General features: G+C 36.7%; 2 protein-coding genes and 2 pseudogenes across 4 annotated transcripts; all 4 read left to right on the plus strand.

Moving 5' to 3' along the window:
• Window positions 1-743: 743 nt before the first annotated feature.
• Window positions 744-1,648, plus strand: LOC104737119 (dirigent protein 13 pseudogene; annotated as a pseudogene). Its single transcript, XR_015578776.1, has one exon. The product of XR_015578776.1 is annotated as a dirigent protein 13 pseudogene (transcript).
• A 677-nt stretch (window positions 1,649-2,325) lies between these two features.
• On the plus strand, window positions 2,326-3,113 carry LOC104737120 (dirigent protein 13 pseudogene; annotated as a pseudogene). The gene has a single exon (XR_015577757.1). The product of XR_015577757.1 is annotated as a dirigent protein 13 pseudogene (transcript).
• Window positions 3,114-10,122: 7,009 nt separating this feature from the next.
• LOC147929830 (uncharacterized) lies at window positions 10,123-11,592 on the plus strand. The gene has a single exon (XM_087480861.1). The coding sequence runs from the start codon at window positions 10,123-10,125 to the stop codon at window positions 11,590-11,592; it is 1,470 nt and encodes a 489-aa protein (XP_087336987.1).
• Window positions 11,592-12,422, plus strand: LOC147929831 (uncharacterized). The gene is made up of 2 exons (XM_087480740.1): window positions 11,592-11,784; window positions 11,872-12,422. The coding sequence occupies exons 1-2, from the start codon at window positions 11,592-11,594 to the stop codon at window positions 12,420-12,422; spliced, it is 744 nt and encodes a 247-aa protein (XP_087336866.1).
• The last annotated feature ends 304 nt before the right edge of the window (window positions 12,423-12,726 follow it).

Below are 12,726 nucleotides of genomic sequence, written 5' to 3' on the forward strand. Positions count from 1 at the left end.
AAAAGTATGCAAATTACATTTTTATTAGTTTACGACTTAGTTTACATTTTTACATTTTATGAGAACATTTAAAATGGTCTAAGACAAATGACATGAGCTGATTGGATTAGTAGAAACTGGTATGATTTATATTCAACGGTCTGTTTTAGTTAAGTTCTCTTGTGGTGAATCTCTCTTTCAAAGTGATGTTTTAACTAAGTTTTCTAGCTAAAGTTTTATAAAATCTGTGGAGTTCATTTTTGATAAGAAGCTGTGTCTTCTTCTACATAGTTCCTGAAAACTGAACCTTGATACAGTTTGATTCAATTAAAGGTTTACATACAATTAAGAAACATGCAATTAGTTTCTCTAATGAAAGGGTGATTTTGTTAGTTGTTAGTGGGTTGTTTTGATTGGTTTAATTTTGAGAAATTTAGATTGGTAATTACACCTCCAATGAATTATATAATTAGTTTAATTTAAATCGATAACGATCTCTAATTATATAATTAGTTTAATTTTTATCAATTTAGATGGGTTTCTCTAATGGATATGGTCTTATGGATATTACTACCAAAAAGAGTCATCTTTTATTCACAAGGAGTTTAGGGATTCAAGATCAAGTATCTAATTTAAATAACAGTAAATCAAATAGTAGTCAACCCAATAATTATTTAACCATCCACGTGATTTCGAAATCTTTATATTCTATTATTAAACACCAATTTCGGCATTCTAGATCAACAACCCAATTATAGGTGTCTATCACTTTTTTTTTTTTTTAATGCCCAAAGAAGGAAAGCACCTGAATTATTATGAATAAAAAATAAAGGTTCCCAAACCCCTCTTCATGCTCACAACAAAATCAGTAATACTTGCATATTGTTCTACCCAAACACTCTAACTATGGCAAAACAAATCTACAAACAAGTATTATCCTCCTTGATCTTCTTGTCTGTTTTACTTTACCAATCCAACGCCGTCTCATCTTTTCGAAAATCACTCGACCTAGTGAAACCATGCAAGCGTTTCGTCTTCCACCTCCACAACGTTGCCTACGATGGTGATAACACTGTTAATGCCACATCAGCAGCAATTGTCAACCCTATCGGACTAGGAGACTTCAATTTCGGGAAGTTTATAATCATGGACAACCCTGTGACAATGGACGAGAACTATCTCTCCAAACCGGTGGCTCGTGTTCAAGGCTTTTTCTTCTACCACGGTAAGTCGAAATACGACACTTGGCTCTCTTGGTCAGTAGTATTCAATTCAACACAACACAAAGGGACATTGAACATAATGGGGGAAAATCCGTTTATGGAGCCGACCAGAGACTTACCGGTCGTTGGTGGGACTGGTGACTTCATCATGACTCGTGGGATCGCTACGTTCACGACTGATCACATTGATGGCAATAAGTATTTCCGTATCAAAATGGATATTAAACTCTATGAATGTTACTACTAAACTTACTAAGTAATTTATGTTTTGGGTTTGATGTTTGTGTGTTGGAATTTTACTGCTTTTCTCTGCTCGTAATCCATTGCATAATCAATGTCATTATTAATAGTATGTCGAACAATTATTATGTAAGTTCCGGACAATTCAACTATCCAAAAAAAAAAAAAATGAAAACAACCTCTTAATGTACGTAGTTCACGTTCACGGTAAAGATCTCATCCCATTTTCATGATTTTCTTCTTCTTGAGGTGCATTGACGAATATTAAATTCACAACCAAGAAAAATTAGCATAAACAGATTTTCATATATGAAATAATAGTTTTGTAAATTGTAATATTTTATGGCTCACAAAGAGTAATCCTGCCATACATATAAGACAGTGGAGATACTCACCTTATTCATTACCTGCATAAAGGAATCTTTAGCAAAAGAAAAAATAAAAAAAGAGAAAAAGAAGAAAATATCTTTCATAGTAGAAAATGAAAGGACTTGAGCAAAAAAATAATTAAATAATAATAATAATAATAATAATAATAATAATAATAATAATAATAATAATAATAATAATAATAATAATAATAATAATAATAATAATAATAATAATAATAATAATAATAATAATAATAATAATAATAATAATAATAAAGTGGTGTTATTGAATCCCTAAAACATCAACTAATTTGACAAAAAGCCATAACTACTAAAAACCATAACTACTTTTGAAATGGATGGAGTAATAATTTTTCAATTATTCACATGATTTTGAAATCTCCATTCATATGTGTCATTCTCATATTTTTTTTACTTTTTTCAGCGCAAAAAATGATAGCACGTGATTATTATGACTATAAATGAAGGTCCCCAAAGCCCTCTTTCATACTCACAAAGTCACTAACACTTGCTCATATTTTCTATCTAACACTCTTAACTATGGCAAAACATATCTACAAACAAGTATTCACATCCTTCATCTTCTTGTCTGTCTTACTTAACCAATCCAATGCCGTCTCATCTTTCCGAAACCTAGCAAAACCATGCAAGCGTTTCGTCGTCCACCTCCATAACGTTGCTTACGACGGTAATAACACGGCTAATGCCACGTCAGCAACAGTCGTGAAGCCTGTAGGACTAGGAGACTTTAGTTTCGGGAATTTTATAATAATGGACAACCCTGTGACAATGGACGAGAACTATCTTTCGAAACCGGTGGCTCGTGCTCAAGGCTTCTTCTTCTACCACGGTAAGTGGAAATTTGACAGTTGGCTCTCTTTTTCAGTAGTATTCAATTCAACAAAACACAAAGGGGCATTGAACATAATGGGTGAAAATCCGTTTATGGAGCCGACCAGAGACTTACCGGTCGTTGGTGGGACTGGTGACTTCATCATGACTCGTGGGATCGCTACGTTGACGACAGATCTCATTCAAGTCCCGAAGTATTTCCGTATCAAAATGGATATTAAACTCTATGAATGTTACTATTAGAGTTACTAGTAATACATATTTCTTGTGCTTGATGTTTCTGAGTTGATAATCTTGTTCCGATGTGTGTTTGTTGGCAATTTATTGCTTTTCTCTGTTTATGTACGTTGTTCCAAGTTCCAATAAATGTTGTATTCAAATCTGTTTGCAACGGGCTCTTTAATAAAACAGTCTCTTGTTTTACCAAGTTTTAAACATGTAAGGTGTGTCAAGGGAAATAAATATGTTCTTATGTTGTGTTTGAAACTTTGGAAAATTGGAAACATATATGTTTCCAAAATATGATATTTGATGGGCCGTAACATACTACTCCACTAAAGAGCATGTTGTGATATGCTTCACCAGAAGAGTCTTATGCTTTTTTAAAAGGTAATACAAATTTTGGTCAAAAAACTAGACTAGGCTAAATCTGTCTTACTTCTGTTACATTTTTTAAAGTTCATTTCCACCTGATTATAAGTAAATTCTATTAGAAAAAGATATCTAACTTTGGAATAATGCCTACGATTGCATGATTTCGGGATCGGATTAGACAAAATAATCACATGGTGTAACATCCCTACTCATTAATGTAAAGATTCAAACCAGTGGTAGGGTTCCATTTCGTATAAGCTTTCTAAAAGACTATCTTAAAAGTAAAAGCGGACAGGTTCATAATATTCATTGATTGGTTTATTGACGTGTCCCACTTTTTTTTTGTTTCTTAAACATTTATTTTCTTATATAATATTATTATTTATTGACAGTAGAAAAAGTAATATGACTCATTTCTTATTATTTAGTAAAATAATTTCTTATATAAAACCCACTTTTTTATTTGTAACACTTGACATCATCTATTCTCTTTTGTACATCATAATTAAACGAATAAATCATTTTTTCCTTTTACAATATTTTTGTTTAATAAAATTACATCACCTTATCCTACTGTCCACCAATTTTATTTCATATTTTTCACTTTATTCATGTTTACTTTTTGTGATCACATATTATTGATCATAATTAATATCAAATGAAATTCAAATACGTAAAAATTAAATAATTTATCTAATAAATTTGGAGTTTCTCTGACGAGCAGGAGTTGAATAATCATCTTCATTTGTAATGGTTTCATAAACACCACTCATACCACCAAGAGTCGTTTGTCTAGAAAATTCGGAAAATTCAGCTTCTCTCACATTCGTATTAGTTTCACTACCCATTCGAGAAAAAGAATAAGAGGGTGTTTGAGATGAATATGACATCATCAATCCATGATATTGACAAAAATTTGGAACAGCTCACGGCATGAAAAAATTTGGTGGATATCCATAGTTTGGTATATGCTGAGAATGGTTGGGAGATTGATTTTAAAACTGATAATTATTGGGATTTGGATAGTTTAAAGGGTAATTAGAAGAATTTTGGGAGCTAAAAGGGTTATTATTAAGATCCATTTTACAAAAAAAAACGGGTGAAACAAAACAACAAGAGTTTGTGAAGGTAGATAGCAAAAATATAATAGAAAATATGGGTTTTTTGTGTCCAATGAGTTGAACCCGAATTAAATGAAACAAGTCTATATTTATAAAGAATGAAAAATGATGAATTTTGGTATTAAAGTTTTAAAATATTTTTTTTGAATTCTGTGAGGTGATCTTAGTGTAGTAGCCAATGGAACGTCCAATTGTAAAAGACACCATCACACCAAGGGTCAAGTCTCGCTCTCTACGAATGTAGGGATTTGGCTAATGGAACGGCCTGTTGTGGCCTAATGATTGACAAAAAACATGGATTTTGTAAGATAATTGATCTCAAATAATTGGGTTGGATAAAAAATATCTGAAATCTTCCCATTCAATATAAACAAAACATATTTCTTTATCTAAATATTATCCTATGATTAAAAATTAACTCTTCGGAACATGCCACGTGGTGAGCAAACTCACCACTTTTATATAAGTTTAGAAAGCTTTGAATAAAGAATAACTCTCTTTATTATGTTTAGAAAATAACTCAAAACTAAACACCAAAGCTCTCAATCCCTCGTACCTTTGATCACAACTCAATCAAAGATATTTATAGTCATAATACAACTTTGTTATTCCTATTTTGATAATGGAAAACTTCTCTTTTCCTAATCCTAATACAATTGGAACTTTTCCTTTTAAGCCTATCTTGTCATTAACCAACTTGTTAATGATATCTTGGGCTTCAAGACACAATCTTCTAGAAGCTTACCTAACAATCACCCCCTTAAGCTTCAACCTTGTCTTGTCCAAGTCTTGAACACCTAACAAACTTCTCCTTTCCTTAAACTTGATCCATGCCAACGCTTTAGTCAATATATCCGCCTTTTGTTCCACACCCGGTACGTGTTCGACATTAACAAACTCGTTCTCAATGCACTCTCGTACAAAATGATAGCGTTTATGAATATGTTTGGTTTTACCATGAAAGACGGGGTTCTTAGTGAGTTCTATTGCTGATTTGTTGTCAATGTGAATGGTGATCGGCTTAGTCTTCCATCCGGTGATCTCGCTTAGTAAATCTTGGAGCCAAATGGCTTGTTTGGCTGCTTCCGTTGCTGCCATGAACTCGGCTTCACATGACGAGAGTGCAACTGTGTCCTGTTTCTGTGAGCACCAAGTTATCGGTGACGACCCAAAGTAGAAAACGTGACCAGTAGTGCTCCTTCCATCGTCTGGATCAATGTTGTGGCTACTATCACTAAACCCTACCATCTTCTTTGATCCTCCACGATTAAACTTCAGACCAAAGATAACGTAGTCTATGCTTCATTACCTCACCTTGTGATTTACGAGGACTTTGCATATACCTGCTAGCAACTCCAACAGAAAAAGCCAGGTCATGTCTTGTATATAATAAGTATCGCAAACAACCTACATTCCTTCAGTATTTTGTCGCGTCTATCTCGATTTCTTCTTAAGCTTTAGAAACTACCAATCCAAACTCCATAGGTTCTTGAGTTGAGTTGTAGGTTTCTAAACCACCTTCCCTTAAAATTCTTTGAGCATATCCCTCTTGCTTAATTTCGATTCCATCTTCGACTTGAAGCACTTCGATCCCGAGATAGTAACTGAGTTTTCCGAGATCTGACATCTCAAACTTAGAGGACATCCCAGCCTTGAAATCACTTATCACTTTTAATGTGTTTCCGGTCACAAACAAATCATTGACGTAAATGGCAACGATAAGAAGTGTTCCTCCTTCTCCCTTGCGATACACAGAACTTTCTTTCGAGCATTTTATAAATCTCATCTCTTTCAAAATCTGATCTAACTTCGTGTTCCAAGCTCGTGGTGCTTTCCTTAAACCATACAAGGCTTTCTCCAGCTTATAAACCTTGTGTTCTTCACCTTTTACCTCGAATCCTTCGGGTTGATCAACATAAACATCTTCTCTTAGCTCTCCATGTAAGAATGTTGTTTTTACAATTAAGTGATGAATTTCCCATCCATGTGTTGCCTCCAATGCAATCAACAACCATATGGTCTCTAATCTAGCAACTGGAGCAAAAACTTCATTAAAATCTATGCCGGATTCTTGTACGTATCCTTTAGCCACAAGTCGCGCCTTGTACTTATTTATAGTACCATCTGCATTTTTTCTGAGTTTGAAAATCCACTTGAGACCAATCACCTTTCCACCACTTGGTCTATCAATTAAAAACCATGACTTGTTTTTATTGATAGAAACAATCTCTTCTTTGCATGCTTCTCTCCACTTTGTCGAACCTTTTGCTTCTTCAAAACATCTTGGCTCATTGTCAATCGAAAGTAGGAGTTTCTCACATTCTACGGCAGCTTGTAAAACGTAATCATTAAGATAAGTTGGTTTGTTTACTTGACTTCCAGACCTTCTTAGTTGAGGTTGTTCTTCTTGTTAAGGATGTTAGTCATTCTCATGTGGAATTTGCTCGTCGTTGTTCACGTCCTCTTGATCACTATCGTCATCATTACTCTCGGACTCGTCATGTTCATGATGTTGATTGTTTTCGATGATGACGGGTCCTTCTCCAGCATCTATTATTTCTCCCCACCTCATGTGAAACATCCCAGGATCCCTACTTGATCCATCTCTTGTTTCATTCCACGTCCAGCTTGCTTTCTCATCAAAAACCACATCTCGACTAACAACGATCCTCCATGTCGTTGGGTTGTAAAGTCTATAGGCCTTTGATCCAGGCTCCATTTCAAGGTGAACTAGAGGCTTCGATCGATCATCGAGCTTTGTGAGGTTCGCAGATTCAACCATCGAATATGCTAAGAAACCGAACACTCTTAAGTGATCAAGACTTGGTTTCTTCTCTTGCAAGCATTCATACGGAGTCATATTTTCAAGGGCTCTTGTTGATACCCTATTGATTACATATGTAGAGTGTCGAACCGCTTCTCCCCATAAGTAGTTTGGTATCATCATAGCCTTTAGGATACTCCTTGTCATCTCCAATAGTGTTCTATTTCTCCTTTCAACAACACCATTTTGTTGTGGGGTGTAAGATGCCGTTTGATCCCGTTCGATTCACATAAATCATGAAACTCTCTTGAAGTAAATTCTCCTCCTCTATCGGTTCTTAGTGTCATGATTTCTTTCCCAAGTTCCTTCTCCACAACACTTTTAAATACCTAGAACTTACCAAAAGCTTCACTGTTTTGTTTTAACAAGATAATCCACATATATCTTGAGAAATCATCAATAATAACAAATATGTATTTGTTATGAGCCAATTTTGATGGGGTTATCGGTCCACAGAGATCAGCGTGTCAGAGCTCTAGGGGCTTTGACGCATGATACATTGTTGCTTTTGGGAAACCTTGTCGTGTTTGTTTACCTACTAAGCACGATTCACACAACCTTTTTTCTTCTCTTACTTCGGGTAGACCGTAAACCATCTCTTGGTTGGACATAGCTTTGATTGTATTGAAGCTTACATGTCCTAACCTTGCGTGCCACCTCCAAGTATCGTCTTCTATGTTTGTGTGCAAGCATATTGGTTTTCCAACGGATAGCCCAATTTTGTACAACATATTGGCTGAACGTGTAACTTTAACCAACAATCTTCCACGAGGGTCGTGTAGAGTTAAATAATCTTGTCGCATTCGAACATCATACCCAACTTTCGTAGCTTGCCCCAAGCTAATAATGTTGCTCTTGAGATCGGGAATGTAGTAAATGTCAGTGACAAGAATTTGCTCATCCGTTTTGCTTTGAAATAGAATAGATCCCTTCCCTTCTATTTCAACACATGAACCATCTCGAAACTTAACCTTCCCTTTTATGTTTTTGTTGAGTTCGGAGAAATACGTTTGATTACTGGTCATGTGATTACTTGCTCCGTTGTCGAGATACCAAATACCGTCTTCAGCTTCATAGTTCTTTGGTATCACCTTGTCTTCGTTTAAGAACACTACTTCATGCATATAAAGTGCTGGGTCGGCTTCTTCCGTCTCAGTTTTATGCGCCTCTTTTAAGTTTTATGTTCTTTCTGGACAGGTGGAGGCATAATGACCAGGTTTGTCACATCGGTAACAAATCACTTTCGAAAGATCCTTCTTCTCCTTAGCTTGATTAGGATCCTATTGATTTATTGTTCTTTCTTGATAATTGAATCTTCCTCTTTCTCGTCCTCTATATCCTCCTCTGCCTCCTCCGCCACGTCCTCTCCCTTGTGATGGTCTGAAGTCTTGTTGTTTAAAATTGGAGAACAAAAACTTTCTTTGTGTATCTCCATGATTCTCCTCATCGAGAATTCTTTCTTCATAAGTTTTAAGTCTGCCAACAATATCTTCAAAAGGTGTTGTGTTTAAATCCAGGACTTGCTCGAGGGAGGCAATAATTTGAATATATTTGTTCTTTGGTAGACCATTGAGAAATTTCTTCACAAGTTTGACCTCCTTAATAGGGTGTCCAAGCGAGGCTGCCTTCGACGCTAGTTCCGATAACTTCCCTGAGAAGCTATCAGTTGAGTCTGTATCTTTCATCTTAATTCTCTCAAACTCCGACATTAGCGTTTGAAGTCTAGCTTCGTTGACTCGATCAGCACCAAGATGACAGGATCTAATAGCATCCCAAATCCCTTTTGGAGTATATTGTTCACCGACTTGCAGAATAAGAGCCTCCGGGATGGATTGAAATAGCAACCCTATTGCGATATCGTTCTTGTTGGAGTCCGTTGACACACTTTCAACATTTTCCCACACCTTGTTGATTCGTAACACCACCTTCATCTTCATGGCCCAAACAATATAATTTATAGCGGTAAGCATAGGACATTGAATTGACGAAGAAGCGAACTCCTTTGAACGTGGGGTATTGACATCTTCCATGATGGGTTATGTCTTCTTCTTTCGAGTCTCTTAGATCGACTAACCTAGACACTCTGATACCAAATATAAGTTTAGAAAGCTTTGAATAAAGAATAACTCTCTTTATTATGTTTAGAAAATAACTCAAAACTAAACACCAAAGCTCTCAATCTCTCATACATTTGATCACAACTCAATCAAAGATATTTATAGTCATAACACAACTTTGTTATTCCTATTTTGATAATGGAAAACTTCCTTTTCCTAATCCTAATACAATTGGAACTTTTCCTTTTAAGTCTATCTTGTCATTAACCAACTTGTTAATGATATCTTGGGCTTCAAGACAAAATCTTCTAGAAGCTTACCCAACATTTTAGGCTTCAACGGAGTTGAATGTTTTCAACTAAATTGTCTCCACCTCATCTCTTTTTTTTTTTAACATCTCCTTACATTGCTTGAATTATTTATTCAACTTCTTAAAACTACACCATTGTAAGTAGCCTTATTATTTGCAGCAGAACTCAGTTTTGTGGAAGGAGAAGATTAAATCAAATGACACAAAACAGAAGAATTACAAAAAAAAAGACCACCCTCTTTTGGGCTTAAGACCTCCTTTTCTCCTAGTGTCTTCGATTAGGTTGGAAAGTGAACTTTTAGACTGAAAAACTTGTTTCCTTTTAGCCGCAATCTCCTGTTTATTACTTTTTCATCTCTTTTCTTTGAAATTGTAGTTCTGCTGAAAGGTTTGTGTTTGATTGTTCTTATTTTCCTGAGTCAAGATCTTCGTTTTCTTTCCTTGAGCGTTGTGTTTGGAGCTCTGGTTTCTTGGAGAGTAAGTGTTTGGTATTGAGTCAGTGGTTGGAAGGTGCTATCGGTGAATTAAGTATGTCGTCGGCGATGGACAAGGCGTTGATGGCGATGTCGCTAGAAGAAGAGGAGGAGGTTCCGTTTGAGATGCCAGACCTCCCTGAGTTTATGTTTATGGAGAGAAATGCTTTGAGTCTTATTGGGAGAACTCTAAATCCATCTGTGCAATCTATGAAGGATCTAATTCGGGTTATGCCAAGGAAATGGCAGAAACCTGGAAGGATGAGGGGAGTGGCTCTCTCGAATGAAAGATTTCAGTTCATCTTCAACTCAGAACATGATCTGCTAGAAGTTTTAGCGAAAGGGGCTCATACTTACAATGATTGGTCAGTGGCAGTGGATAGGTGGTATGAACATCCGCCGGCTAATTATTTGCAAGTTATACCTATTTGGGTCCAAATTTGGAATGTTCCTATCAATTTCTATACAGTTAAGGCTATTACGGCTTTGGGGGAATTGATTGGTGAAGTAAAAGAAGTAGCTTTTGATACAGATAAACCTCAAGTGCAAGAATTTGTGAGGGTGAAGGTTCTTTTTGATGTTTCCAGACCGCTGAGGAGATCCAAGGAGGTTAGTTTACCTCAGGGTGGCTCTACTGTGGTGCGCTTTCAATATGAGAGAATTCAAAAAAGGTGCTATGAGTGTCAGAGGTTGACACATGATCGAGATGCTTGTCCTATTTTGGTTAAGAAAAAACAAAAAGAGACAGAGGCTCGGAGAACAGGGAATCCTATCCAAATCTTTGCCAAGCCCCTGTTTCTTAAGGAGTCTGATCCTTTGTTTGGAGTATTGAAAGAAGATCAAGTTGGGGTAGATCCTGCTACTGGTAGACAAAGGATCGCTAATGAGGTCTTGGAAGGAATGAGGCAGTACATTTTGGTAAATAATAATGAAGACAGGTCGATTAAGATAGCCAGGATAAGGAAGTCAATTAGTGAAGTGGAAAAAGATCTTATTGCTAAGAAGACCATTCTCATAATGGAAGCGGCCCCTTTGGTTCATCTGGATGTGAACAAGGATAAGGGTCTGGTTGTTGGTTTTGACGAAGGTGATCAAAGGATGTTGGCGGGGTCCATTGCAGGTAATACTACGAGTGGAGTAGTTCCGGATGTGAGTTCTTTTCCCAGTAAAGCTTGGGTGGAGGACTTCCATAACTCTGTGGGCAATAAAGAGTTTGGGGATTATTTGGCTTTGTCGCAACCTTTTCAGAATAGAGTAACGGGTTTTAGGGCTGGCTTCTCAGAAGCAGGTCCTTCCGGCTCTAATACAAAAGCAAAGGCAAAACCAAGGAAAAGACTTCCATCCAGATTAAGGAAAGCTAAAGCAAAGGATTCAAAGCTTCCAATAGTAGCTCAAATGGTGCGGATGGATTTAGAGCGTGGGGTGAAGGATAAAAGAAAAGCAGAGAATGAAGGTTCTAGCACTGCTAAATGTTTAAAGCTAAACCCTTTGAAGGTGATCCCAAATGAGGGATCGCCCAATGGTTAATGAGCATCATTAGCTGGAATTGCCAAGGCTTGGGACGGTCTCAAGACTTGGTGATTCCCCGTCTCAAGGAAATACGTAAAAAGTATTTTCCTGAGATCTTGTTTCTGATGGAGACTATGCATAGTAGAAATAGGTTGTTTGATATTCAGTGTCTTTTGGGTTATGATCGTTTATTTACGGTGGAGCCAGTGGGTAAGTGTGGTGGATTGGCTCTTTTGTGAAAAAGTAGTGTCCAGTTGGACTTTTTGTATGAGGATAAGAATCTGATTGACATCCAAGTGCAGTTCGGAGCTGTAAACTTTTTCCTCTCTTGCGTGTATGGTGATCCGGATAGCAGTCTGAGGGATAAGGTGTGGGAAAGAATTTCTAGATTTGGAGTTGGAAGAAAGGACAGATGGTGTATGGTAGGTGATTTCAATGCCATATTACACAATGGTGAAAAAATTGGTGGTCCGAGGAGGCAAGAGTCTTATTTCAAACCTTTCTCTCAGTTGTTGGAAGCTTGTGGGTTGATGGAGCTGCCAAGTACAGGAAATAAATTTACCTGGGCAGGAAGAAGAGGAGATTATTGGGTGCAATGCAGGCTTGATACAGCGTTTGGGAATCAAGCTTGGTGTGATGCCTTTCCTGCAGCCAATCAAGCTTTCCTTGAAATGAGAGGGTCTGATCATAGACCTGTTCTCATTTTTTTAATGGCATCTCAGGAAGTTTACAGGGGGCAATTTCGATTTGACAAAAGGTTCCTAAACAAAAAAGAGGTTAAGGCTGCTATTAAAAAGCGTGGAAGCCAGGCTTATCTAATAGGGGTTTTCTGGTGTCTCAAAGATTGAGAGATTGTAGAAAAGCGTTGAGTTCTTGGAAAAAGAAGAATAATCTCAACTCAAAACAGCGGATCCATCAGTTGGAAGCAGTTCTTGAAAATGTTCAGTCTCAATACTGGCCCAATTTACAGAGATTGCATGTTTTGAAAAAGGAGTTAGCAAAAGCTTACTTCAAGGAAGAAGAATATTGGAGGCACAAAAGTCGAAAGAAGTGGTTGAGATCAGGTAACAGAAATTCTAAGTTCTTCCATAATGCAGTTAAAGGCAATAGGGATCATAAGAGAATAGATCAGTTAAGAGATGCAAATGGAGA

Source organism: Camelina sativa, chromosome 13 (genome assembly GCF_030686135.1).
Source record: "Camelina sativa cultivar CO46 ecotype springtype chromosome 13, ASM3068613v1".
NCBI classification, from domain to species: Eukaryota; Viridiplantae; Streptophyta; class Magnoliopsida; order Brassicales; family Brassicaceae; genus Camelina; species Camelina sativa.